The sequence below is a fragment of the Aphis gossypii genome, chromosome X, assembly GCF_020184175.1.
Source record: "Aphis gossypii isolate Hap1 chromosome X, ASM2018417v2, whole genome shotgun sequence".
NCBI lineage: Eukaryota > Metazoa > Arthropoda > Insecta > Hemiptera > Aphididae > Aphis > Aphis gossypii.
In genome coordinates, this window is record NC_065533.1 from 33,059,438 (window position 1) to 33,084,758 (window position 25,321).

The 25,321-nt window shown below is 25.9% G+C and overlaps 1 protein-coding gene across 1 annotated transcript in view; it reads left to right on the top strand.

The window, feature by feature from the left end:
- The window catches only part of LOC114121006 (uncharacterized), a 102,941-nt gene that overhangs the window by 23,630 nt on the left and 53,990 nt on the right, over window positions 1-25,321 (top strand). The window contains exons 28-48 of the mRNA XM_027983135.2: window positions 274-497; window positions 1,507-1,669; window positions 2,184-2,409; window positions 2,528-2,741; window positions 6,397-6,662; window positions 7,772-7,972; window positions 10,298-10,540; window positions 10,637-10,789; window positions 12,950-13,198; window positions 13,425-13,574; window positions 13,675-13,937; window positions 14,150-14,276; window positions 15,215-15,385; window positions 16,426-16,571; window positions 16,658-16,897; window positions 18,077-18,275; window positions 18,378-18,577; window positions 21,730-21,879; window positions 21,980-22,151; window positions 23,295-23,513; window positions 24,017-24,125. Coding sequence (XP_027838936.2) covers window positions 274-497; window positions 1,507-1,669; window positions 2,184-2,409; window positions 2,528-2,741; window positions 6,397-6,662; window positions 7,772-7,972; window positions 10,298-10,540; window positions 10,637-10,789; window positions 12,950-13,198; window positions 13,425-13,574; window positions 13,675-13,937; window positions 14,150-14,276; window positions 15,215-15,385; window positions 16,426-16,571; window positions 16,658-16,897; window positions 18,077-18,275; window positions 18,378-18,577; window positions 21,730-21,879; window positions 21,980-22,151; window positions 23,295-23,513; window positions 24,017-24,125 — 4,085 coding nt within the window. The remainder of the gene's footprint in view (window positions 1-273; window positions 498-1,506; window positions 1,670-2,183; window positions 2,410-2,527; window positions 2,742-6,396; window positions 6,663-7,771; window positions 7,973-10,297; window positions 10,541-10,636; window positions 10,790-12,949; window positions 13,199-13,424; window positions 13,575-13,674; window positions 13,938-14,149; window positions 14,277-15,214; window positions 15,386-16,425; window positions 16,572-16,657; window positions 16,898-18,076; window positions 18,276-18,377; window positions 18,578-21,729; window positions 21,880-21,979; window positions 22,152-23,294; window positions 23,514-24,016; window positions 24,126-25,321) is intronic.

The window sequence follows — 25,321 nt, forward strand, 5'->3', positions numbered from 1 at the left end:
AGTAGGTATAAGATTGTCGACGACCTCTTTTACCACCATTTAAAGACTGTTCTGTTTAGTTCTATATCAGTATGTTGTATCATGATATTTAAAAATATTTCAATGGATAACTAATTGGAAATGAAACGGGTAGTGCAAAGGTTAAAACTATTGACTAAAAAAATATAAAAAAAAATATTTGTTTTTAAAATGTGGCCATTTTTTCCCTGTTTTATTGACATTACATATGTATTAGTTAATCATCAAACGATTTGTGTTAATGGCATGATCTAGGTACAGGGACATATCAATTTACGGTAAAGGATTTGCTAAAGAATGGAACTCCCATACAATTTTTGAAATAAAATGGGACGCCAATCGAGATCCTGATCAAAAATTTTCAGTCACCTTCAAAACGAATACGAGCGAGATCGTCGACGGTGAACAATTTCTTGGTTTGATGGTGATAGAATATCCTGGTCGAACAGTGAACGTTGATTTAGAATTGAGTTATATGGGTATGAATATAATAGTAACAATTATAAGAAATGCTTAATTTACCAGTTCAGTTTTGTGATTGTTGTAATTATTATAATAATAAACTTACAGTTAATATTAATACATATATACCATATATACTTACATAATAGGTTTACTTTATTTTTCAATAATAATATGATAACATTTGTTATTATGAGGCGTAGCGTGCCACATATGAGAAACCGTAGAGATGTAGTATGAAGAGATGTTGAAATAGTTTAAATGCCGATGAAATATTTCTAAGTGTTTTTTATTGCAAAATTGCAAAATTATTTTAAGTTCAAATAATTAAATAAATTAAACTATGAAAAATATTCTAAGTCCAGGATACATAAATATGAAACTGGGTGACGTGAAAGTGCTCGCTCCAACTCTGGTAAATCATGTATAAAATGTGCCTATTCGGGATCCCCTTATATTATAATATCGTCCAGAGATTACCGCGGTACTGGCAGATCCCTGCTAGTCAGTGCACGCGTACCCGCTCTTCCTACGCATTTGTGTCAATCATAAATCGATGATTTCCTGTTGAACCATAAGCGTACGTGCGATGACACTATATGTGACCCTGAGACGATACAAATACGTATTATGATATAATTTTAATATAATATAATATTGTCGATGCGGTCAGAATTCCAAGAAAGGTTGCTCCGTTATTATCGATAATTTTTGGTCTAAAATTTGCTACGTTATGACCATTGTCATTAAATCTGTGTATAGGTGTTGTTTGTTTGTTCACCATACGATATGTGGTTTTACCCTTCACTTATTTATACCTAAAGTTACTGATCCGTATTTGATCATTTTCTACTTTAACGTCTCTAACGCACTTGTTTATGAATTTTATTTAATAGTATCCATTATAAATATTTGATTATCAGGATCTACGTTTGGATACTTATATGTACTATATTTAATATATAAGATATCAGAGCACGTAGCAGAGGTGTCAATTTGTTTTTAATAACTATAAATTGCACACAGGGCAACATTATTTTATATTGAGTACAATCGAATGGGATCCTGTGTCAAAAATTGACTTCTCGTTAATATTGAAAAACGATTTCCTATCAAAAGGAAGTGGATATATTGGTTGCAAGATGCTCACACCATTCGAAAATTGGGTGAAAACAATGTATGAACAAAGGTAATGCGATTTCATATTTTATAAGCTAGAATAAAATCTAATATAATTTATCATGATTGTTTTTAATAAAATATAACAAAATAAAAATAATAAAAATCTGATGAACCTATTTCTTTGAATTTATGTTGTCTAGGAATAATGTTTCAGGTCTCATACATTGAGTATATTGAGAACTCTTGTATATTTTATAATAGTTATAGAACTGCATAAAATACTGAACTTTTAACTATTTCTTAAAATTAGTATAATTATAGTAAAAATAATTTTTCGAAAAAATTTAAATAAATTTAGTTTTGACTTCAAGACAAAATGTTTTCTTATTAATCACAACGCCGCAATTTGAGTCAATTATATATAGGTACCATTTTACATTATATTATGTATGTAATTTGTATCAAAAACTTTTCTACATGTTTGGGTTTATCTTAAAATAATTAAACCGTTCAAAATTCAATATCAATCACTAGTAAACGATGTATCTTCCTGTGTATAATGTACTATATTGATGTTATAGCGTTATGATTGGACCGCAAAACTTGCACACAAACGGTAGTGTAATGTGGCAAGGAACCCAATACTTGGACTTTGATGTACAATCCGGTTACCAGACGCTAGACGAAGATTTTGGATTTTCGTTTAATACGGCTGTTAACAGTTCACTGCAAGATCTTAATGCTATTCGCATATATATCAACCACAATTATGGTACAAACAGTTTCAACACCACTGTCTTACTGCAGGTTATATTTTATTAAATTCAAATAATGTACACTTTTGCTTTTGATTTTTTCATATCATTTGAAACTATATTAATTACTCGATATTTGTTACGATAAATATTTATTTTACTTTGTATAGATAAATCCAAAATACGTAATATCGTTGGGGTTAACTGGGAAAATTAACAGCACAAAGACTGAAACCATTTACAGCGGTTCGGTGACCACGCTCACCCCGTTTTTTTATTACAAGACATTTAGCTTTGAATCAGAAGTTGGTATACAAGAAAAAAAACTCAATGGGGTCGTTGGATTACAAATAGATTCTAGTAATTTCAAAGTCGAGTTCCATGGTAAGATAACATTTTCTGACTTAAATTTACGTTTAGTATAACCACTTTTATTTTTATAAGTTGGCTAACTATATTGTTGGTGTTCTGTATTCATTAATCTAATTATTGAAATAATATAAATATTATATTTATTTACGATATATTATACAGCGTTTATCGTGTTTTTAAGCTTGGCAAATATAAATTATGTAAGTTAATTTATAAACAAATATTTACGAGATGTAATAGTCATATAATTGCTATCACGTAATTAGCTTTTTATTGATCATTTTCGTGCAAATTTGAATGTCAGGATGTACGATAGTGTTATTTTATTTTGTTTAGTTTAATTTAAATACAAATTAAAATATGACACTATGATGCCCTAAAAGTCTTTTTTGCCCTTAATAGTTCAGTGGCAAATCAATATATTTAAATTTGGTTTTATTTAACAATTAATATTTAGCAAGAATATTATAAATGAACGACATACGTTTAAAGTTTGAGACATACCGTGTTCCTCAAATAAAGTATAAATAATTAAAAAAGGTGAGCTAGTTTTTAATAATTAAAGTATTATGTTCTCGTAGCGTCCAAGTTTTTTAGGAAGGAAATTTAAGTTTAGTAATTAAAATTACAGTTCCAATATAAGTATATAGGTACCAATTTTGCGTGCATATATTATATTATAATATAATACTGTATTCAGTATATCTGTATCATAAATATACTTATCACTTACGTTAAGAATTATTTAAGAATAATAGAATTATTAGAGTGTTGATATTAAATTTTATATTGGTTTTTGGTGAGGTAATTTGAATACTCCTCATGAAAATATAAAATTATATTATTTTTATAACGAGCATTATGAGTTGTAGGAAATTTATAAGTCCGTGAAGACATTATTGCGTACGCTTACAGTATAATATGCACCTACCTATGTCTAATTTTTAAAATAATGTCACGATTTATTGAGATGTGAGTGCCTGGGAGACGATCGTCCAATTGCCTTCTTGGACAATTTACCGCTGATGTACCTACATTTATTTATAATAGTTTCTAGAGGACAAAAGCGTTTTTTTGAATTTGACTATTTAAATTCAAAAACATTTATAAATATATAAATCATTTCTCTTTAAAATCTGTCGATAAATTTATTTCAAAATACATGTTTTGTAACAAAAGTCCAAAAGTGTTTAAATGATCGAAATAATATGACCTTAAAATCATAGAATATAAATAGGTACACTAAATATTAAAAAATGTCAAAATATGCAAAATTATGCATTAAAAAATATTTAAATTCATAATAATAGAAACGTACTTAGCATAATACAATATAATTACGCAGAAAAATATGCAAATATATACAAATCCGCTCCCTAATGATAAGAAATAAAATTTAAGTAATCTAAACGTATCTACGTGGAAATATAGTCATTCAATTAAGTATCTATTTTCTCGTACGCCTGTTTAACGAAGTTAAAAATTATTAATATTGGTACCTATTGTTGATGCATATAACTATACAATGGCATTTGTGTTATTATCTAACCTTGGCATTGAAATTTTAATTAATTTCAATAACGTTTAAATGTATGCTGTTTTTTGTTTTCATTGTTTCGGTGTGTTATATGTATAATGCATTTATACTTTATAGCGTATGTGTAGTATTGGTTTATAGCTTTATTATTATGTATGGTGTATACACTATTACGAAATGATTTATTTATATTATTAAAAAAATAACACTTCATTTTTTGTACGACCTAAAAAAGTGACAGTAGATATTTTATACTCTATACAAAGTATTTATCACTAAATTTTAAAATTTTATACCAAAAGGCTATAGGTATATATGGCTATTTGAGTATTTGGTTCGTTTTATTTTTGATAACCGTCAATAGGTCATTTGGTTCATAATAATTTCCATTCTTGTATGAATAAAAAAACAGACCAATCAAATATTCAATTCTCACCTTGAAAATGTTAAATGATCTTTTAATGCATAAAAAGTTAGGTATTACAAAATTTACCTACAAAAGCTTTTTGCTGTAATAAATGTTAATTTAAATATTTATTTATTCAAAGAAGAAATCAGTATTATATTGGTGTAGTAAGTACATTTTATAGGGCTGAGTCAGTGAAAAACAAATAAATTAATACACAACATAATATTATAAAAGTACAATTAATAGGTATAATTGGTATATTTGGTACATAGTATAAAAAGGGTATGATTTAAAAATTTGGTATAACATTAATATTATTGTCCTGTGCATATTTCATTTAAATATTTCACGAATTGTCAAATGAATAGTAGTGAAAACATGATATATTTTGTGTAATGTATAAAAAAAATTATTTTTAAACCGGTTAACTAAGACTGCAAACTACTTGCGTCTTAAAATTAAGTCAAGCAGCCAAGCAGGTAGTAAATACATGGATTAGGAAAAAATAAGTTATCTACATACATCCTGCTAGCTGTACCTACCAAAATTGGCAATACGATAAACAAAAATATGAAATAAAAAAACTGTTAATCACTATTATTGTTTTGATAAATACAATATAAACGATATATTATATAATATACAAACGATAAATTATATGGCATTATGGCAATTAAAGTCATGTTAAATAACACTTTTTTTACTATTTTATTAATATAATGATCAATTTTCCATAGTTATCAAAAATTAAAAGTAGATAATTATTATAGTAAATATACTATGAATAATATAACAAAATAATATTTCAAAAGACATTTTAGCTTATGAATTAATAAAAAAATGTTGCAATTTATTTCGAAATATTGGTAAGTACGTTATTGAGTTAGAATACGTTTTACATTTTAGCTAATTACATACGTACGTAGGTATGAAGGACACAATATTCAGGTTCTTTTTTATTCATTAAGAAACTGTGAGTAAGTTGGTCGTTGGATATATGAGCGATACGTAACCTGGTTATTATTATTACCTACTTCGAGTTTCTAAGTAATTTCCTGACCAAGTGTCCATTGCGTGTGACATAATCTTGCTTTACGTCTTTAAATTTTATGCACTGGGAGTTTAAATTTATTAACCAAAAGTTATTGATGCATCAATAGTTTTTATTATTAAATAGAGATCTTTTTTTTGGTATAAGTGAAGTTTGAATAATAATATTATAATATTATTTTATTATTTTTTAGTCGTCAGTATTTTATAATGGTTTAAATTCAGCATTTATTAATAAAGATAACTTAATTTATGTTTTTGAGTGTGATTTTTGCAAGTATTTATTGTAATAGACGGCTAATAAGATTAAATATAATCTAACATAATGCCTATGATCTATAGATTATAGTCCATTTAATGGACTGTATGTTATAATGGACTCCATAATATCATTATATCTAAAATTTAATACAGGTCTATAAATATATTATGCTGTACTGACGTATTGTAGTTTCTATAAATAAAAATGTCGCTGTCGACCTTTTTTGACAGATATTATCGTCATCTGCAAGTGTATTTTAGGTAACAAGAGAAATTCAGTGCTGATCTTTATCCGAATTTTGGTGAAAACTTGCACACGTGTTCCTCTTGTCTGTTCACGTAGCAAATTCACATAATATATTATATACAACAATAACAATTTATAATAATATTTTATTTTTATATTTTAGGTGTATACATGCCACTAGACAATAGTAAAATATTGTTGAAAATCTCAACTCCTTATGAAAGTTACAAGACTCTATACGGGAAAATGGGATATAAAGCAAGAGAAAAACACATTTTTTTCGATATATATGGTGATAACTTCAAACTAGGAGTCGAATTGCGTTACTTGTACAAAAACCTATCCAACTATAATCTTAAGTTACGTGTCAACACACCCGTAGATCCATTAAGGCAGTTGATCATTGCCGGTAAACTAAATAATGAATTAGTAAGTACCTATATTTCACCTGAAATCCATAAAAATATATATCGTTTATATACATTAATATACTTCGTAGGATATATAGACGTTAATTGTTTAATATTAAAATCAGAACTCTGTACATGAAATGTCCAAAAAATATGATGATATAATTTAAAACACATAAATGCTTTAATAATAATAACATAAATATTATAAAGTAGATATACAAAATAGTATATTTTTGTTAAATAAATTACTGTTTTAATAATCTTTGTTTTACTTTTAAGTTTTATTAATATAAACACATTTTTAGTACTTAGCGTTTTTGAAAATAATACAATCATTCTTATTGAAACATTTAAAATTATTTTATTATTTTATTTAAAATTATTTAGTTATCTAATATAAGTAGTCTTTTTAAAAATATTTATCACTCATTAAAATTATTCAAATAGACTTATGCGAGTCAACATTAATAAAATATTAACATACCTATTACTTAAAGGTACATATTGACGTCGACATACGTAATGCATAATTTAAGTTTTGTTTATATACATATATATAAACTTAATGACCTTACATTGACATATATTTTGATGAAGTAAATTATGTAGTTTGAGCGTGTTAAATATAATATGTAAATTCTAAAAATTCACAGCCCTGATAATATTCTACATAATTAATATATCACAAGCTATATTTTAAACTATTATTTACAATTAATTTACAGTCTTAACTATAACATTTATAATTTTATAAATGACACTAAAATTAAAAGCCTACATTTAAAGCCCAAGTACTCGTATATATAACTTGTGAGATAGTTGCAGATGCCACGTCAGTGTCTCAAAAAATTAACTAAATATTTACTATGCAATTAAAAACTTTCTATCGAAAACGTTTGTATAAAACTCGAGTTACACAATTGAAAACTTTCTATTGTAATGTTAATATACTATTTACCATAATATCAATACCTACAATATTCCAACATCAAAAATACAAATTTTTATCAGTGGTTTATACAAAATTCCTTTAATTACAAAAATATATTTTCGTGCGATTATTATACTTATAAATTAGTGATCACTATCTTGTAAATTATTATGTCAATATCGTTGTTGTAACAGGCCGACTTCCGACTTGGATGGAATCATTTCGTGTTGGGTTTTGCTGGCATTTCTCACTACGTCAGCTGGTCCGACTTCGAGTACGCTTTACAGATATACACGCCTGTGGAGAAGTTTACATATAGCAGCGCTACTGTGAAAATCTATATCATTGACGACATTGACTGCGAGATCCGAGCGGTTTTGCCAGATTTGTCGATGGTAATATTATTGTTATAAATACAATTTATATTGTACATGCTCATTCAATAGTGATAAAAAAAAAATAAACCATACCAGAATCACTAGATAGATTTTATATATTACGTAAATAATACGTAATTAACTGTGTTTAAAGTTTTACTTGATATATTTTTAGTATAATTATATTTAAAAATAAACAGTATTACCTACAATAGTACAAGTATATTATGTAATATTATTTTTATAGTACCTAACGAGTAAAAATGTTTAAAATTACTTTTTTTTAGGAATAGTTTGGATAAAAAAATTCATTAATAATAAATTATAAGTAGATCGATATTTATAAAAAAAAAATTTAAAAAATTTATATATTTTTAAAAATATATAATTAAAAAATAAACACGATTTTGAATAAAATAATATAATATAAAGTTTATTATTATGATAAAGGTTTTACTAGTTTAAAATATAATATGTTTTATAAATTTGATTTTATTAAATCCACATTTCATAATTATTAACTATAGACACATGCCACGGAACACGTTTAATCGTATAGTATTTGATACAGTAGGCACCAATATCTAGTAATTACTAATTACTCATGTACTATGAATATTTATATATTTAATATAATAAGTTTCGATGTAAATGATAAAGTTGTTGAATTTTTTTAATCATCATTTTATGATTTTTCATGTGATTACACTATTTTTTATAAAAATTAACTATAATTATAATTTGATAGTTTTTAGTTTTAGAACTATGGTTAAAAAGCCTTAATAGTTTAAATTTTTTTTTACATACGTATGGAGTTTAAAATAAGAGTTGTATTTTAAAAAAAATGCAAGTTGTATGGTCACGATGAAAGAGATAAAACTTTGAAAATCTTCAACAAACGTTTATCTATTTCAGTAGTATTTCCTAAATCTTTCTAAGACTCCTACTTAAATAATTCGAAATTATTATACAGAATTATATTGTAATACTTTTAAAAAGAAACACCCTGCAGGCATAATAATTAATAATACTATATAAAAAAATTTTGTAACGAAACACAATTTTATGAGAGTATTCAATATTAATTTGATTAATTTTAATAATACATGTATTACTGTGCGTAGTTTAAAATTATGACAAAATATATTAGTGTTTGTCATTACTTGTTCAATAAAACATTATTATAAAAACCTTTTAAAAAAAAATGGTGACTTTAATTATTATGATATTTAAAAAAAGATTTAAAGCTTTTCTTTCTCTCAAATAAAATAAAGTAAGTAATTCTATGTTATCAAATGGATTAAATTAAATAGAAATTAAAAACGATAAACTTGTTAAAAAAATATTTTTAGACATGTATTCTAAGTTGTGACTGTCATTTAAAAATCATAAGTTGATATTTAATTAGGGTAAACGACGGATAGGGTGGTCGTTTCAAGATTAAGTACTAAAATATTCAAGAATTTTGTATTTTTTTTTGTATTAATTAAAATTCCTGTAATAACTTTTTTTTTTTTATAAAGTTAAATATACTTTTCTAGATAATGAGTTTTGCACGTAAAAACCTTAATGCTGTTTAAAATATTTAATAATATTGTAAAAAACTATAACGGTTTTTGTTTGCTTTATAAATATAATTATGTATTAATTTAGTTTAATAAATATAGATATAAACTATTATTTAAACTGATATCTTTAACTAATATCTTTAAATAATTCAGAAATTATTCAGCTCGTGCCGTACCGACAAAATTTTTACTAATTCCATCTTAATATTATAAGATCATTGATTATGAATTATGATAACATACTTTTTTTTTTTTAATAAAAATGCACTTCATACAAATTTCAAACATAATTGTGTTTGTTTATATTTAAAAAAACGTTTTAATAGGCTTTCCTTCCCTCGGTTCAGTAAAAATAATCCAAAGTCAGGATACTTTCAAAGTTAATAGATGTGCTCATCTTTTTGTTTATTTTTCCTCTCAAATTTTAGCTATACACAACAATATACACATATTTATATATATATATAAATAATATTTAATATTATATAGTGTACTAAAATTCAAATAAAATAATTTTTAAACAATAATCGCAGATGATATACCTTAATGTATTGAATACAAATTTAATTATAATGAAAAATGTAGGTAGATATTTACTACCTACTACTTAATTACTACTTGAACATAAATTACTTAGATCCAGTTTTTTTTTATAGTTTAAAGGTTTATTGACAAATTTCTTCAAAGTTCTTCCCTCAGAATTTTGATTCAAGATGTATTTATATGTTAAATAATAATGATAATATTTATCTTGTTTTTTATATCATATTTTTAGATAGGAGTGAAACTCGTGTACATAACAATACCCAGACCGGAAGAAATAGATGAATATTATTACGACGAAGATGCTGAGTTATCCATGGTGCTCTATAACGGACTTTTTGAAATTGACACGGCTTATTATCCTTCAGTGGTTGCAAATTTCAACGTGACACAAAAAGATATTATGTACACAACACAAGTCGGCTTGTCGGCAATAATCGTAAAGGTTACATTGATAGACGAATTATTTTTAAAGGTATACAAAAGGGGAAAACTTAATCGTTATTATTATTATTATTTTTTCTTAGTAAAAATCATCAACCATTGTAAATGCATGTTTTATTTTTGTTAGAACTTTTTGGATATCAAAAATGAATTGAACGTGACGACATCGTATGAACGTTTTTCGAAGATATTTTCTGAGTTTGCGGTGTTTGCCGAGAACGAAAATCACATTGTATCCAATTTAATTGCGTCTGTAGTCAATTTCAATAAAACATTGACGGTAATTCCTGATAAGTAAAATTACGTTTAACTATAGTTTTGAATTTTTAGACTTCAAAAATTATGTTTATTAAAATCTAGAAAATTAATAAATTTTATGTTAGTGAAATTCAGTCAATTAGTACATTTCAAAATACTATTTTATGTGAATACGAGAAATAATATTAATCATATTTTTGTTTGGTATATTGTAATATTGTAATATTATGTCTAGTACACGAGAAAACTGACGGTCGTATGTTGTGACTTGTAAAAAAAAAAAAATACAATTTTATTTTTTTGAAGTATAAAGTATTGTAACATTATATTATTATGATTAGAAAAATCATGCACTTTTCATTATTTTATATTTTAGAATAATAAAAATTTCGAGTATTATACTATGATTAGGAAAAAGAAAGTTTATGTGTAAGGAAAGTAGTAATAATGGTTTTCAAAAAATAATTTTTAGTACAATATATCAATTAATTAATTAAAAATGAACACAGGTAGTTTAAGGGGAGTTTCATTGTGAAACAACACCAAAAATAAATTATACAATATTTATAATTTTGTTAAACTGTTCACAGTTAGTCATATTCATATGTAATAACATTTTAAAGATGTTAAAGGTGTGTTTCTTATACATTTCTTACAACTTATGTAATTCGTTTAAAAACTAGTTACACACATATTACACTTCAAAATGTTAAAAATATTTAATTTTAAAATAACTAACAGTTATAATAACTATTAAATAATCATGCATTTTTTATTCATCATATAATACGATTTTTAGATTATTTAAATTTGAATTGAATATTAATATATTTATTGTCTTTTTAGGTTTACAAACTTTACATATTTGATGAGAATCATTTTATTTTACTCAATAATTTTCTTAAATTAAATTAAATTTATTTACCCCGTATCAACTTAAAATAATGAACTGCCCACGCTCCACGTGCTAAGAATATTAGTTTATTTTTAATACAGACATGTTTTGATACATTGAAATACATCCAAAATATCAAATATTTTATTCGTATAATAGAAACACTGACTTGTATTAAATAAAACTTTGTTTTATAAAATTATAATAATAGGTACAACATACTACAATACACCATTTAGCTGTATGTAATAACCATACATAAGTTAATGTAAGTCTGTTTATTCGTGAGAGTATGTAATTGTGTTAATTTCTAATCAGGAATTATTATTAAGATTAAATTATTTTTTAATAAGAAATGTCATTTTTATAAATTCAAATACATTTTCGGTGAATAATTTATTTTTTTTTTTAAGTTGTACTTTAAATGATGATTAAAATTACTGGTATTTTAGGATTTATTCAGTCATTAATAGGTAGTTTAAATATTGTTATATTTTATGGATTCCAATCTCTTTTATTACCGTATTAGTTCATTTGTGGGAATATTTTTACAATACTCAATAGAATAGAAGTGTTGAAGACTCGTAGGTACTTACATTAGTGTTTGGTTAGAATGCTAATGAATAATGATTAATTTGAAATAAAATTAATATTGAAAAATAGATTAAATTATTAGTATGGTATTACATTAACGTTCGACTCAGTTTTTAAGTTTTTTAAGTTAATTTAAAAAAAATCAGAAAATAATTCTAGAATACTTATCATTACATTAGCTTAAAAAAGTTAAATAAATAAAAAAGAAAAACATAACGATTGGTGTACTAATTTAAATCGCAACCATTTAAACGTAAAGTGATTGCAAACTAATTTTTCATAAAGGGATATTACGGAAACATAATATTTATAGCTAAGTGAGTTTTCATTGCCTCTTTTAAATGTATATAAATTTGCTCCAAAACCGATAAAAAACACGAAGAAAATGGTTATAAACTATAAAGTGTACCGCTTATAAAAATTATAAATCCATACCGACCAAAACTATTATAATATTATATATTCTTATAGTTTTCAAATCACAGTAAGATAATATTATAGTTTATAGTTATGCATTGTGTAGTTACACACAATATAAAATATGCATGGTACGTTCATTTTTTATTTTAATACAAGTATCAAATCAAAAGAAGTACCTTTAATAGTTTATAATATTTTAAGTCAAGTTAATACATAACATTAATTTACGTTTTTATGTATGAAATCGATTATATTTTTTTCATATTATTACAGACAACTCTCGATGCCGATTTCTTAACGACAGCTTTATCGGATCCCGGTTCAGAAGATCAGGACGACCCGGATTTGGCAAACAACGTTCCATTCGGTATTTATGAAATCAAGTTTTACTTGACTTCGCCATTCAAACTCCTCGAGTTCTGTAACTCGAGCATGAGCGTCAAAATTCTGAAACATTTTTACGAAACAAACATCACGGTGAAAACCAACTACACCAACATGTTTGTTATAGGAAATATGGAGGTACAAAAATAATGATATTAAATAAATTAGTTTTCAAAAACCTTGGAGGAAGATTGAATTGATAAATTGATTAATTTGATTCAATATTTTTTTTTTTATCATAGTTGTTATAATTTATTAAGAACTATTTTTTTTTTCAAAATACATTTGTGACTTTTTCTTGTTCTCCTTTCCCCATACCATAGCAATCAACTATATTAATAATATTGGTCGTGTGATTTCATAGATCTACGACGGTTACTTTGATACGATAGTGGACGTAGATGTGACATCAAAACTATTCGAATTGCCTTTGTTCCGTGTTCAAGTGAAAAAAGATTATACAGAGATAGAGAAAAACGTGCGATTCGTGATCAGCAGACCTACGGTGTCGCAGGTGAGTTTAGGCGTAATACTTGAACTTATAACCACTCTTAAATTATTATCACTTTAAAACTTTATTGAAATACGAACAAAAATGTTACGCCACAAAAAAGGTCAATGAGATAGTGTTGGACATCAGGAGCGCTTGGCAAATAGACGGATACAATTTCATAAAGCTTAGTGGTGAAATTGTAACACCGTTCGTGGTGCTCAACCATGTGCAAGGTAGCTTACAATACTTCCATCAGAGAGACACTAAGTCGTATTTCCTGGAATCATATCTCAACTATTCTCGGAAAGCCGAAATGAAGGCTAGGGCTCATTTAAAAGAACAGTCGATCACTCTTAACTTGGAATCGTCGCTGGAGGGATTGAGGTCAGTTAAACCATATTGTTATTATATTTCATGTCATAATATGTTATAAAATATTACAACTGTGTAATTAATCAAAATTTGTATAGCATTATTGATTTGGAACGTTTTATAAATTTATTCTATATTAAAATAAATTGAAAATACCGTAAATAATTGAATAAGGTTATTTCAATATATTAATGATCTGACATGTAAATAATAATAATGTGTAGGAACGTACACTTTTTGGGTTCGCTGTTTGCAAAGGATGGTCGGAAAGGAATCGATGCAATTATGATCGGTGACCAATCGTACAGGATTAGTGGTTGGGCGTCCGCAAATAGCTCGTTTCCATTAGCTGTATGTATTCAATATTATCATCATCTTTATTAATATAGTTTTGCGTTATAGTATTAAGGCGTTTTGTGATAATAGGTTCTTATTTGTTTCCATTGTAGGTTTAGTTTTTATTAAAATGATTCAACTATAATTCGACAATTTATTCGTTGTCATTAAATTAATAATATTATTAGGACGTTACGAGCCTAACGATTATTATTAAAATGTTTTTATTACCTTACCTAATGAAGTACTCTATTTAGTATTTAGGTATTATTGGAAAACATTATTTTTAATAGTTATTTGATAAAAAAATATATTAATATCCAAAAAATACTTGTACATAATAACTAATAGTATACTGTTTGTAAATATTGTTATAATCCTTTTTGCAGTGAAGAGTGTAATGACTAATATGAGTATAATATATTATGTTGATTATATTTCAACTGCATGTCATATGGACAGTGGACACAAGCCAGTTATAAATTTATTTTTTTTAATTTTTCTTTTTAACCGGGGCTATTGTAATAACGTGTTTTCTCCAATTTATTTAAAAAACAATTTAATTCCATATATATATAAGTAGATACCTATGTATAATAATCATGGCTAAAATCAAAAAGCATTTTAATATTTTGGAAGCTGGGTAAAGCGAGGAATCTTGTAGGTATTTTTAGCTATGCAGTATTGCAATAATATAATATGTTTTATTATTTTCTTTTCTTTTTTGTTGGTTTTCGTGACTGGTGACACATTTTTACCAAATAGTTTACTTCATTTCTCAATATTGGTTAGTTCCTGGTAGGAAATATGATCTATGTATCTTGGATAGTTGGATTATTAAAAGTAGGAACTTTTTTTAAAAATAACCACTTATTATTCTAAGGAAACTATTGTATATTATTATGATATATTTTATAATATTTATGATCGACGTCTATTAAACCGTCTTTTAGCTGGAAGCTTATTTAACCAAAGAAGGGATTTCGGTCGGAAGTATTGTGATGCAAGTGAAGCATGATACCCACGGTTACATGATTTTAGCAATGTTGCAATCAATGAAAAAAATAATTAGACTAAGCACACTGATTGTGTCCACTGAAGAAGGAAGAATGACTACTGTAGAGGTAAGTTTGTTTTAAATACGCGTAACAAGTAACAACTAATGATATGTATTGGCATTGAATCGAAGGTATGGAGTTTTACTTGTATAATTGGACACTTATATCGGCTGTATTCGATTTATTTTTGTGATAAATAATAATATTACTTTTATCTCCAAAATAAAATATCAATATTAAAAATAAAATGCATAAAAAACGATTATGAATTATGACGAACTATTTAATGAATGGAACATAATTAATTTCAATATAAAAATCTGTTCTACGGATTATTAGTACATTTTACTGTATTATAATTGACAATCCTCATACTTCTTTGATTTCAGCCAGCGCTACTTGTTTAATAACTGCTGTTAATTTTAAATAATATATTTTTAAAGTTGTTTTATGTAAAAGTTCATTTAAGTACAATGCTGCTCGTGGGACTTATAATTTTTTTTTTTTTTACTACCACTTTGGTAAATTTGAGATTCCCATCTCTACGGTTAATAACCAATAAATTCAATTGGTTTTTGTTCGGTAAATGTTTAACTTTGTAATTATTCTACTAATAATAATGGATTTTCCATAAAATCGTATTCACAATGTTGATATGTGTAGTGTGTGAGTTTTATTTGTTTTTTAGATTAGCGAATATACTGATAAATATCTAGTTTTCTAATCCAGCAGATTATTATTCAATGAATGAAACATGATCAATATTATTAATTAAATTTGTTTATAAGCATAATATCCTATTTCCACTTCAGAGAGTTAAAAATTCATTAAAAAAAAAAAAACTAGTGTTAAGGCTCAAATTTCTTTAAATTTGAATTGCCACGCGTAGACCAGTTATTATTTTGTCATCGTAGTTTTTTCGCAACTTCTCCAAATGACCTTTTATTTGATCAACGTATTATGAGAGCGTTGAAAATCTTTTGTTTGTACTAATATAACATTATAATTACTAATTAGTGTTGAATAATTATAATAAAACTATATATATTATTTATTAATTATTATATTATGTATATTCGTATATTATTTTAACGATTTACTTGCAGATATCGTCAATGCAAGATAACTCTCAAGCTGTGTTCGTCAAGAGTTCATTAGTGTTCAAACGGCCAGGTATATATGTGGTCAACGTTCAAGGGGAATCTATAATCGATGGAGTATCTACTTTATTATTGGGAAACGTTAAATTGTGGTAAGTGTGGCTGTTGGGTCACATAATTGAGAGTTAAGGTTTCCCGTCGATTATAATGTTTTAAATCACGATATTTATGCTAACAGGTTCATTGGCGACAAAGGCGTAATCAGAAGCTCTGTGGAATCTCGATATCTACAAGGACACGTAAATATCGACTGGGTAATGTCGCCGCCACAACACATCTGGGGAGCTGTAGATATTGAATACGCGCTGAACAAAAAGTCGTACCAAAAGCTATTTAGCAAAGTGTACTTCATTGCCCCCGAGAACAGTATCAGTCAAATAACTGTAGGAGCACGTGTCACTGCCAACAATAAATGGATGTAAGTTATACTTATTATGTATACTATTACCTAAATAGATCATAACCTATTATTATTTTTAAAGCATCTAAATACTATTATTATTGTATTTATATAATATATGATAAGACAGAGGTAGCCATTTTTTTTTTGTTTCACGATCTACTAAAAATATACTTCATCTTTGAGGATTGACTTCTATAGAAATTTTTTTTATTATTGAATAACTAAAAATATTAAGAAACATATAGGACGCCTGGCCCTAAAAATAAATTCTAACATGATCGACTTTGAAAATCGATCGGTCGATAGCGATTGACTGTTTGACCGCCCCTGTGATATGGTATAAAATGCGTCTGAAATTTGGAAGTAAATTAATAAATATTATTACATTATAGTTATAGGTATCAATATATTGTACAATTATTTAAGAGGGCGTTAAAATCACTGAATTTTAAGTATAAAATATATCTACGGAACGGTTAATCGTTCTATAATGATTGTATAGGAAAGTTTTGTTTAATAAAAAAGGTTATAGCTCTATAATTATCTGTGTATCTTAAATTAGAAAATAATTACTAAATATTTTTAAGTTTTTTTTCATATTCAGTTCTTTTTTAGAAAGGTATTTTAGAAAGGTAATTTTCCGAGTACAGATAGTACATGCATTTCTATATGTATCAAAAGTTAAATCATTTTCCGTGTATAAACTCATCTTTCCATGTACCTATATATATTATAGCAGTTTCGCTTCAATACAAAATAAACGTATTTGGAGGATAATAAATAATATTTATTCTTTCTTAACTCTGACACGGCATTTATTTTTAAATTGTTTTTTGGCTTTTACTTTATAATACTGAATAAATTAATAACAAATAATATTTAAGTAGTAAATAAAACATGACATACTTAGTTCATGTATAAAAGATTTGAAAAAATCTTTCTTCCTACTTAAAAAAAGTAATAACTTTGTCAATTTCCTTTTGATAACTGATATTTATTAAAAATTATTAAATGTGTAATAGAAAATAAGTAAAACAATAATATTGTTATAAGAAAATTTCCCGATTGACTAAATTTTATGGGGTAGAATTACAACCTGCCCTTAAACCATACGAATAGCTCGTTTTGTATCTACCACATAATAATATAAGTTCTTACAATTACTCAATGTTCTATTATGCATATGCCTAATAGGTTCGAAGCTAATACAACGGCAATGATACCGTCACTCCGGAACATATCATTTTTGACGCATTTGATATTACCACAAAACATTACCAATGAATACGCAATTGTCGGCAATCTGAAGATTCACGATCAATTCGAATTTATCTCACATCTGTTCCATTATCGGTCACCAGATCTAAATTACGAATTTGCTACGTTCAGCGAGGTAAGTGTCGTATAGTTGGTTACCCACCTAACTATAACGGACAACGACAATGTCATTGTTGTGGCGGACAGTTTTAAATGTGTCTGAATGTTTTTGACGCAGGTTCTCTGGAACGAGAAAATAAATGGTTTGGTGACGTGGGCGTATAGAACAGAAAATCGCGTGTTTTTGGTTGACACGTTCAGTGGTAAGACAATGGAAAAGTTTTACGACATACATAATGTATTTGACGCGAGTTTCCTTAAGCACAGACATATTTCTAATTTAGTGTACAAAAAGCCAGACAAACCGCATAATATCAGGTGAATTAAATTAATTTTGCATGTATATAATTACTATATAGTATTGATACATCTTGGGCTAGGATTATTTTTTCAACATCATACAAATCATAATGTTTACTATTTTGACAAAATATAATACAATTATTATAGTAGGTATATAGTAACATTTATTAAATTTTCATAATTTTATGAACGTTTCAGTTGATTTTCATTAGTTTTTAATATAAAAGAATTAGATACTTAAAGAAAAATTCAAATTCATAACAATAATTATGGTTAATATATTATGCTTATATTTTAATCCCCACACTACCTTAGAATTAAAAAATTGTTAAAATATTTTTATAAAAACTATGCATATCTTTAAATACTGGGTGATTTTTTTTTTTTTTATCAAACAACGCTTATTATTTCAAAATCTATAAATTTTTTTGAAAACATTTTTTTTTACATGTTTTTAAGTCGAAATCAAATAACATAAAAAAGTTTTTAATATTTTTTATCATTATAGTTTTTAAAGTTATTTTTATTTTTTTTAAATAACAATACACTTTTAATTTTATATTCTGAAATATAATATTTTTTTTAGTATTTCTATACATAAATAGGTGATCAAGTGGCTAACGCTGTGCTGTATAGTAGGTATCGAGTGGACCTTGGATATAGATTAGGTCACTATAATGGGTGTGTTAAATTTGAATACAATGATAGGTAACAGAGGCACCCGCAGAGAGGGGTCAGTGGGTGCCATTGTACCCACTGACATTTTTTAATAAACAAAAAAATCATTGTGCACATGAGATTCATAATTTTATTTTATGAAATTTCGGCGTTCATAAAAGCCCGTATTAGTGAATTACTTACTGCAGAAATAATATTTTTGATCATCTGAGTTCTACCAAAATAACATACCTATATAATGTTGTGCGAGTATTGCAATATATAACAAGCATTTAATTTTGCACCCACTGAGCTGATTTTCTGCGGGTGCCCCTGATAGGTATCATCATACATATCAACATTATCGACGTTTCAAAAAAAAAAAAAAAATACTTAGAAAAAATTAGTTGTTTATAAATAGCTCAAAAAGCCAGAATATTTTTAAAATGTAACCATGTATAGTTAACGTTAAAATATAAACATTTAGGTAATGAAAATTTCAAGTATTTACAATGATTTGTTTTCGAGTTACAATTAATATAAAAAAAAAATCAATGTTTTTGAAAACTGCTGGAAACAACTTCTTACTTTTGACCTCTATAACGCACCTAGGGTAGGTATAGGTATTCAATGTTGTTTGATTTATACTGAAAATTATGTGGAAAAAGTATTTTCAAAAATGTTAATAGATTTTGAAATAATTATTATTGTTCGCTTAAAGAATCACTCTGTATAGACATCATTATCAATTTTAAATTCGTAATAATTGCAATGTAATAAGTAGAGATTTATTTTATCAATATTTAAAGTAAAATTGGCAACCGATACTTGTATGGATAAGTATTAAATATTAAATTTGATTTAAGTATTGTAAATGTCAATCATAAAACGAAGTATCACATTATAAAAAGTAGGTTAACAATTCACATAATACAAAATTGTCTCGTTTTAACATTTTTAGTGCTTCTATTTCTTTTATAGTTATATTAATGAAAACCATGTTTTAGTTATTTTTTAAAAAATGTTACGAGTAGTTGAATGTTATTGAAAATATAATTGTATTTTTAGATTTTTGATAGTGATTATTTGTTTATTGTTAATTACCGTTTTAAAAATATTAAAAAATATAATGAGAACAAGAATATGAATTTTGAAAATAAAAGTAATTATATAGTAGCCGTATTATTATTATGTACATGAATCCCGCAGAATCAAAAGCCAAATAGTTTATCAAGTTGAACAATAATACAAAGAAACTTTAAGGCCACAGAGCTAAAAATATTATTGTATTTTTCACCAAAAATAAAAAGACTGTAGACGAAAAATTATTGAAATAATGTTGAATACACCTTATTCTATAAATAATATTTTTTAATGGGAATACTACAAGTGCATAACTTGAAATAATAATAATATTATTTAGAGCATTTGAAATAGAATATAGATTTCCTACCTACATCTGTCATTAAATAAAATATTTTAAACACGGATATGATTAATATTAAGATTGAAATCTAAATTATTATTTTTTAATTGTAAATAGATAAAATGCCATCATCAGTTTACCATAATGTTTTAAATTTTATGTTGTTTATAGATAAACATTGTAGCAACAGATTTTACAATTTTAAATCTGAATAAATAATGTTGGGTTCCTATAAAACTAGTCAAATCTTGAATGTATACCTACATAATACATATAAAACATAAACATTATAAAATATTATACTTTGCAGTCTTATATTTTATTTTATCAATCGTTTATTAAAATATCAAATACCTACCCGAAATAACAAATTAAAAATTATCATTAATATTAATTTGATTCAACGTTGATTTTCAAATTGTTTTAATATTACTTAGATTCAACGTTGATTTTCAAATTGTTTTAATATTACTTAGAAAATAACTTACAGTCTGCAATCATATTGAATTCAATAGTATTTGCTTAATTAATTTTCACGTCCATTTATAAAATACGATGAACAATTTCAGAATTTCTTATAGTAATATAGTATACATTTTTGAATATTATTTCTTGTCTGTCATAACTCACAAGTAACTACATAATATCATATATTATTACATTTATTTTGAATACATCTTGTAACTGCAGTATTGACAATGTTTAATTTTATAATACATATACAATTACTTCATGAAATTTCTTAATAAATCATATAATTATTATGATATATGAGTAAATTAAATTAGTTAAGTAGTAAACAACCAATTGTTTAATAAATTTTAAATTGATAGACAGTATAATTGTTTTGATAATTTTTTTTAAATAATTAAAACAATAATATTATAATGTAATATTAATAAAATAGTATAAGTTGATTTCACTAAAAATCAATTATTTTTTTTTAAAACTCTAGCAGTGAGGTTTTCGTTAAAAAACTGAAAGGCTCAACTGTCCAAGTATTGGTAGATTTAATTCCTTATTTGCATACATGTATAAAATCAATAAATCGTATAGATGCTTATGTTTATTTTTTCATTTGTAGTTTGGAAGTATTTTACCCACCAGAAATCAAGATCACTTCAGCAATGGTGAATTTCGAATCGTTCGATAATTTTATATCGTTCATTAACACAACTACGCCGTTCGTCACAATTCCATACTTTGCGTTACGCATTATCGCTGAAACGACACAGTAAAAATAATTTATTTTTAAACTTTTATAAATACATCCGGCTTTTGAGACCGGAAATTTTCGCGACAATAATATTATAGTGGTGGTGTGTATTCGACAGGTTGAACTTTCACCGACATATCGAAGTATTTTGGCCACACACCAGTGCTTTATTGAACGCCACCAATTCCAAGACACTGAAAGAAGTCAGTACACTGAACGTTGGAGAAATACTTTTGCAGTTCCCTATCGACAAGAAGTACCACGTCGGTAGGTTCGCGTTCAAATACGAAGTAAGTTCACTGTATACAATTGTAAAACTGTATACATACAAAGTATGAGGCAATAGCTTTTAGATCGAGCTACCTCATTCCTCTCAGATAAAAACAAAAATCCATAAGTTTCGTCATTATCATATATTTCTAATAAACTATAATCAATGAATCGAAAACTCATGTTCAAGTCTAAGATTATGACTCTTAAATATTAAATTTAACATAAATAGGTACCAATTTAATCTAACTTTTATGTGTGTATACAGAATTTAAAATTACCTATTACCAACAATATTAATTGATAATATCTGTAAATTACTAAAATATTATATTTATAAATTACATAACAACTTAGACATTTTATTTATATTATAATTAGGTGTCTATAAATTAAAACAATCGATAAAAGTTAAAAATTAAACAAATTTAAAATAATAAAAAACTGAAGACAATTATACTTAATGTAAAATAATACGAGTAATAATTTGAAAACTCCATTTGATGTCTCCAGCAATTATTATACCCTAAACTTTGGCTTATGACTCTTAACTGAATTAGTAAAACTCCTCTAGAAGCTTTTAAATAACTATCATTAACTTAGTAGTTAGTACTCGCCATTCTAATCCACTATTTATTGAACTATTAGTAAAAACTATTCCAGGCAATCCAAAAAAGACATTTGTGTTGTGACCTAGTTATCTAATAAAAACATGTTGCATTTCAAAATGTGTAAATAATCTATATAATATATATTTAAAAGAAGAAGTCCTGACTGACTAAAAAACTCTATAATATATTTTGCCAGTTTTTCTTACATTCATATTATTATGGTAGATTAAAAAATAGAAAAAATATATTTACAATTAAACAGTAATTTTTAACAATAGTTTTTATTTTTTGTACATAACAATAATTATTAATGATTTATGACTAAAACATATACATGAACCACCTTAACTTATAATATACATCTTAACAGCAGAATAATAACATAATACATAATATCTGTACTACCATTAATTTGGTCTTCTTGATTATGATACATACACGTTATGAGGTATAATTATTATAACTGTAATTCATTGAAAATAATCCAAAATTTTGTTTCTATTTCCATTTACTGTATATTAGTTATATAAAACTCAATATTATACATTATAGGACTTGACGAAAGAAATAATCGGGGATTCGAGAGTGGTGTACGATGATATAAAGATCATTGAAGGAAACTTCACAAGGAAATTCACTGTATACGAAAATGACTTTATTGACGATGCCATTGACGTAACAGTCCAAAATAAAGTGCTACCACTAGGTGTGAAGTACCTCCACAGGGTAAATAAAGATGGTCATGTGGCAACAGTGGATGTTCCCAAAACCGTGCGTAATATTTTTGTTTATTCAATTACTTTTTTTCACACGTTTATCATTCGAGGATGTCTCTTTTTTATACATAAACACGTTAACAAAGATTAGCTATGATTGTATTTAGAACAATACTAATATATTATAAAAATAAAACACTTATTTCGAAAACTAAAGATTTTTAACTTTCGGAATTTTCATTTAGAAAAATGTTTTAACAAATGATTTAATAAATATATAAATTTGTATAATTGAATTTCATAAAACATGCTCAAATGTATCAAAAAGCCAACATAAGATCCTTTAAAATTATTTTATTTCTATGATGTAAATCATTTTGAATCAGTTCATAAACATTTATTTTTAATATTCTTTCAAATATCGATAAGGTATATATTTTAATTTTTGAAAAACGCCGATGAGACGTCATCCTAATCGCAATTTAAGTACCTTATACATAGCGAATATTTTTTATTTATTGAGCTGTTATTGAGTAATATTTTCACATTGGGTTTTAGGACTTTAAACGCATAGAAGTGTTTAAACTTCACAATGAAACTGAATTCAACGTGACTCTTGAGATGCTGCAAGACAAATATGAAGTAGCCAGGGCAAATACATTGAAAGGTTTGTGTGTTGTGTTCATGTAATCATGATTATATGATTATTATCCGTGTGATCGTGCGGTGATTTAATATCATATTTTTGTACTTAAAGGGCTACAGTCTCAACTTTTATAATAACAATAACAAAAAAGATTCTATATCGAAAGTACAATAATATTATATTTTATTATTACTTTGCGATTCGACTTCGATTAATTCGAGGGTTGTGTGTATATTTGTAGTGTAAAAATAAATATTACGTAATCGATCCTGAGCTACCATGGTTAGGTCTGAAACAACACTTCTGATAATTAAAAAAAAAAAAAAAAATCCATTATGAATCCTGAGCAAACAACGCATGAGTTCGCATTTATCAAATACCTTACCAAGAATTATTTGCGTATTGGTATCGTTTCACATTACAAGTACCATTACGGTCAACAGTAAATTAATTATTTTTCAATATAGATGAAAACGTAGAATGATTGAGTGAATTTTGTGATAACTAGGCATGTCTTTGATGTCGAAAACTAATTATTTAGCGCAAGGAGAACTCTCTTATTGGTGTACAATTAGATTCACTAATCAATAATATTATATTAATTTTTGTTTTTATTTAAATTATTTAGCGTGTATAGGCGATTTAAATACCAAAAGTACAAAATATCCAATTAAAATAAAACTATGTACCTACTTTTTTTCTAAGCGTGCTGATCTTTTAATGACTAAAATTGGTGCACTTAAAAAAAAGCTAAAAAAGATTTTAAAACAACCATATAAGCCAAAATAAAAATATTAAAAAAGTTATCTATATTTGAAATTTTAATCAGCTGTTTATACTCACAGTATTAAAGTAAACGAAGATGGGCATCAAAAATGATTAGCTAGTCTGTCAATCTAATTTATCTGGATATGCAAATCGCAAATGTATTGATTCCTGAATATATATTAAAAATTAAAAATGTATTAGTCTAAAAAAAAAAAAAATAATTTTGGTACAACAAAAATATAATACTTCATAATATGTTTAAACAAAATTTGAAAATTAAAATATAAAACTTTACTAATGCTTGTTTTGAAAATGATAAAATAATTATAAATGGTGGAGGCAACATTTTAAATTATTATCGACATATTATAAAATATAATAAATGCTTGTTCTTGCCAAGGCTTTCCCTTTTAACAGCGTAGATAATTTCCCCGGCATCAGGTATTATA